This window comes from Carex rostrata, chromosome 4 (genome assembly GCF_964058835.1).
Source record: "Carex rostrata chromosome 4, lpCarRost1.2, whole genome shotgun sequence".
Lineage (NCBI taxonomy): Eukaryota > Viridiplantae > Streptophyta > Magnoliopsida > Poales > Cyperaceae > Carex > Carex rostrata.
Window position 1 is genome coordinate 8,435,274 of NC_135921.1, and position 5,135 is coordinate 8,440,408.

General features: G+C 35.6%; 1 protein-coding gene across 1 annotated transcript; it reads right to left on the reverse strand.

Annotated features, from left to right (window-relative positions):
- Positions 1-284: 284 nt before the first annotated feature.
- Positions 285-4,837, reverse strand: LOC144553040 (IQ domain-containing protein IQM3-like). Its single transcript, XM_078301111.1, has 9 exons — positions 4,395-4,837; positions 3,989-4,103; positions 2,500-2,565; positions 2,133-2,221; positions 1,886-1,973; positions 1,626-1,772; positions 1,435-1,527; positions 899-1,000; positions 285-810 (listed from the first exon to the last, which is right to left on the reverse strand). The coding sequence occupies exons 1-9, from the start codon at positions 4,616-4,618 to the stop codon at positions 424-426; spliced, it is 1,311 nt and encodes a 436-aa protein (XP_078157237.1). The 5' UTR covers positions 4,619-4,837; the 3' UTR covers positions 285-423.
- Positions 4,838-5,135: the final 298 nt, after the last annotated feature.

Here is a 5,135-nt window from a genome sequence, read left to right on the forward strand (position 1 = left end):
TCTAGTCACGACACGAGGTGTTTTACATCTGTATCAGTGTTGTCCAGTCCTCGCGTTTCCAAAATCCAACTCTGCACAAGAGGGATTGAACTTGAACTCGGATCATTTGGACAGGACGAAGTAGGCTGCCATGTTTTAAAAGACATTATGACAAGTTGATTTGGTTAGCCTAATTGCTTCGTAATTAATACTGTCGATGAAACGGTTCAATTTGGTTTTAAAATTGCACAAAGGGATCAAAATTTGAGCAAAGAAAATGAAAGATACCGGTCAAAGCAATAAACTGCAAACTATGTTAATTATTTATTTATTAATATAAAGGAGCGATTCCTGCTAACAGACTCATATGCACATATGCACATATACCCTCTCTTGCATACACCCAATAGAAAAAAAAATGATCAGAGAACATGTGCTTAAATTTCAAGCATGGATAAGTTTACTTGGATTGAGGTGCATAAATTCGAGAGCTTGTGCCCTCAATTCCACTGGGTAATCTGCAACACATCCAATTCTCGGGCCGGCTCCAGTCGACCAACTACGGGCTAGCTGATGGCCGAGCTGATATGAATTCATTTCTTTCCTGGAGTTGATTCTCTTCAGTATTGTTTCCTGTGTTAATTCTCGAACTTGCTTCCCGGATGTTGATCTGTAAGTTCTTGAATTTGCTACATCTTTGATATTGACCGCACATGGTTTGGCGGTTTCTTCCTCAACCGTATTTTGTTGAGGTGTTTCAGGATCATGGGATTCAAGTGCTTGTTCCTGCTTTTCTTCCTCCTCATCATCGCCGTTAGACGATCTAATCACCTGTATGTTAAGCGATCAAGTAAATCAATGGAAACATTTACCAATGATATTAGACGGAATTAAATGATGTAGGTCACACAAAAACTACCTCGACTTCATTGATGTCTATGCCATTTTCTCGAAGAAAGTCTAAGAAATTGTCAATATTCTCATCTTTTGGACGATAGTGTCCACTGTGTGCTGAGATACACTGTGATCAGTCATGTTATTATTCAATTAAGAAAAGGATAATTCTAGCATATATCTAACTTTTATGGTACATTCATTTGATACCCTTAAAATATATATTCTTCAAATTAAAAGGTTAAAATTGTAAATGCATTATGCATTGTTCATTATTTAGATAGGTGTGTATCAAAAGTGAAGTTTGATAGGACATCCATCAAAAAGCAATTAAACTCAAACTGTTTGAAAATTTAAATTTGTTTGATTGAAGGCTAATTGACTTTCAAATTTGTTTAACTTCAATAGATATCCTATTTAACTAATATAAAATACGTCTATCATTAAAATTTTTCAGTTCAAACGGTAATATTGAAGATATCAATTAGATACAGAACAACAATTGGATACATGAAGTTTGAACTTGTTTAATTAGATTGATTTTGTACAAACAATTTTCACCTTAATGTAGCCATTATGGACTGTTAGTCTTCCAGCTGCTATAGTGGCGCCTCCTGCCAGGAAACTTGAGTGGTGAAAAGCGCCTTTCATTTTCTGAAGAATATAAAGAGGTTTTTAATTGGCATGAGCATGTAGTAAATTTAATAAAAATAAAAAGTATATTTTTGACGTATAAATTTGTGTGTGCATACCACTCCAGCGTAAATTTTCTTCGCGGAACTAACAACGAAGATCCATTTCTCCTCTTTGGAATCCTTTCTGGTGTCAAGAAACACTCGGCATTGCTTGTGAACAATTCTCCCCTCTTCAATTATGTATTCATAGTGCTCTCTCTCTTGCTGCATCAAATGTCAAGTTCTTACAAATCAACCACAGTATACTATTGAAATTGAAACCTCTTTAAACAAATAATTTTGTACATGCTATGAACAGAAGTATCCTGTGAACTTACAGGGCCAAGATATGTCACACACTGCTTCTTAAGTTTAGACCTGGGGCACTCTTTGAGATCAATATTACGGCCTTCACCTGCATCTAGCCTATTCATTACAACAATAACTCATAAATTAAAAATCCACCTGATCTAAACAGAGGTGAGTACAAGTATTACAACAACAGTGGAGGAAATTTATATTAATTTTGGTAGAATTAGAATTTGACAGTAAGACGGATATAACAATTAGAGAGTTTCAAATTACCAGTAGAAAAAAGGTTCATCGGATGAGCTATTGTACCATTCCTCATAGTAGAATTCGAGGTTGTGCCCATACCTATGTCGTGGATCGATCTATTTTAGCAAAATATTTCATTAATAAGGAGAAAGTAATCTGAAAATATTCAGCATAATCAGTAGTCTTGATATAATTTGAAATATTAAACATCTATAAGCCAGTCATTTTAACTTTGGATGAAGCTTGCTATAATTGAGAAAGTATATCAATCCCAAGATTTAATTCAATCCAAAGAAGTATGGATTTGGTAAGACCAGTACAGAATCAGTACGTCTTTGTTGTCAGCTCTGTGAACAAGATACAAAGAGGCCAAATAGTAATAACAAAAACTTACAGCTTCGATCCAGTGCTGAAATGCCAGTGTCCGAGCATGATCGCCTTCGCTTAAACCGTGACCAACCTGACCAAGTATACTCATCAAGCATTACCAAACCATACTCTTAAATTAAAAATATATATATATAGAGATGGGCTATGGTGCATTGCAATGCATGAACCCTTTTATGCATTGCATTCTAAATCATGGATTTAAAGTCCAAACGACCAATCCGAACCGTTCATCTTGTTCTTCATATTAATATGTACTTGGGGACCAAATTTTACATTTTTTGGAATTTTATTACTATTTATTAAGCAATTTTGAAAGTCGCTGATCTGATGGTCTAGAAAATTTTACTGTTTTTTACTGTTCACAGCAAAACAGCAATTTTCAAAAATGCTTAATAAATAGTAAAAAAAATTCCAAAAAATGTAAAATTTGGTCTCCAAGCACATTTCTATATGGATTAAACATCTAACGGTTCGGATCGGTCGTTTGGACTTTAAATCCGTGATTATAGTGCAATGCATAAGGGGGTTCATGCATTGCAATGCACCATAGCCCATCTATATATATATATAGAGAGAGAGAGAGAGAGAGAGAGATGGGCAATGGTGCATTGCAATGCATAGGCCATGGTGTGCATTGGACCATAAATCACCGATTCAAAGTCCAAATGACCGATCCAAACCGTTCATCTTATTCTCCATATTAATATGTGCTTGGAGACCAAATTTTACATTTTTTGGAATTTTTTTACTATTTATTAAGCCACTTTGAAAATCGCTGATCCAACGGTGACTGTTTAGAACAGTAAAATCAGAAGCCACCGTTGGATCAGCGATTTTCAAAATGACTTAATAAATAGTAAAAAAATTCCAAAAAATGTAAAATTTGGTCTCCAAGCACATATTAATATGGAGAACAAGATGAACGGTTTGGATCGGTCATTTGGACTTTGAATCGGTGATTTATGGTCCAATGCACACCATGGCCTATGCATTGCAATGCACCATAGCCCATATATATATATATATAGAGAGAGAGAGAGAGAATGGCTAAGCTCAAATCGTTTGTTCCTGGGCTCAGGAACAAACGATTGGGTTCTCCAATTTCCGAAGTTCAAACGGCCGATCCAAACCGTTAGATGTTTAATCTATATTAAAATGTGCTTGGAGACCAAATTTCATATTTTTTGGAATTTTTTTACTATTTATTAAGAGGGTTTGAAAGTTGCTGTTTTTATTAAAATTCTGCACCATAAAAAAACATCGACTTTCAAACCCTCTTAATAAATAGTAAAAAAATTCCAAAAAATATAAAATTTTGTCTCCAAGTACATTTTAATATAGATTAAACATCTAACGGTTTGGATCGGCCGTTTGAACTTCGGAAATTGGAGAACCCAATCGTTTGTTCCTGAGCCCAGGAACAAACGATTTGAGCTTAGCCACTCTCTCTCTATATATATATTAAAGAGGATAGGACTGAATGAAAACCCAACCTTTGAAGCATTGATAGCGACACGTGACCACCTAGACGCAACATGCTCTCGATGGATGTGATCAAAGAATGATATCGTGTTGTGGTTCAACCGCGCATAGTCCAATGCTTGCCACCTTCATTCCACCAAATTATCAAGTTATATCAAATTACTCACTTTGACTTTGTTTCCCAAGAATTCGGCACAGCTTAAGTTTTTTTCTATAATTTGTGAATAATATATGAATTGCTATTTTACTTGGGTCTCACGGGCAAACTAATGAGCAACGGTTATAGACTTCTGGGTACTGTATGTTTGGAATTCATATCATAAGGTAACAGAAGCATGACAAAAATTACAAAAAAGAGAGGTAAAAAGTAGATTAAGTGAAAATTAAAGTAGGACTATTTATAAAAGAATCACAGACCAAAACTCTTCGGCGACGACGGCAGAGTCGGCTAACCGACGCCTGGTTCGGTAACTTCGGTACACCTTCTGTACCTTCCGTGCTGCATTCACCTCGGCCGGGCCACGTGGCTCATTTTCCACCGTTCGATTTGGCGCTTCTTCATCTATTCCATCACCTTCCAATTCCATCGGAGAGATTTCAGACCGCGAACAGACATTGAATATAAATTTGGCCAGGAACATCTAATCTAATCTACTGCAGCTTACAATGGCGCTTACAACTGCGATTTGAAAAATGAAAATGAAGAAGGGAAACTTTAAACAGCTCGCGTTAGTTGTTGTTTATATTATTAGCTTCTGGAAAGGTTGAGGCGATGGGGGATTTTTTTTTGTAGTTTTGGAGGAAAACAAAAAAGACAATGCGAGCAATGAGAAACAAATAAAGCAGATAAAGACAAAACTATAGAGGAAAGAACGTTAATTATTGATCTGTATACAGTAAATGAAGGCTGTAATTTATGTGTTCGGCTTGTTCTCCAAATGGCATTTCGGCATTTGTTGAATAATTCAATTGTTTTAGATCAATTGTCCTTAATTGGTATGGCCAGTAAGTTGCCCCTGTAACCTAACCTGTCCGTATTGTTTCATTTTCACCAGAAATAGTCATATCTTGAACAAATGAATCAAATCTACCAACTTCGAATTACTTAATTATTTGTAAAGCTGGACGTGTTTCCGTTATCATTTATAATCCGTTAGA

Excerpts from the sequence above, each read along its gene's own strand:
- LOC144553040 (XM_078301111.1), bottom strand. The coding sequence starts at position 4,618 with ATGTTCCTGGCCAAATTTATATTCAATGTCTGTTCGCGGTCTGAAATC. Across the intron at positions 2,222-2,499 it reads TTCAGCACTGGATCGAAGCT|ATCGATCCACGACATAGGTA; the intron begins GTAAGTTTTTGT and ends TTGCTAAAATAG. Across the intron at positions 1,974-2,132 it reads GATGAACCTTTTTTCTACTG|GCTAGATGCAGGTGAAGGCC; the intron begins GTAATTTGAAAC and ends TGTAATGAATAG.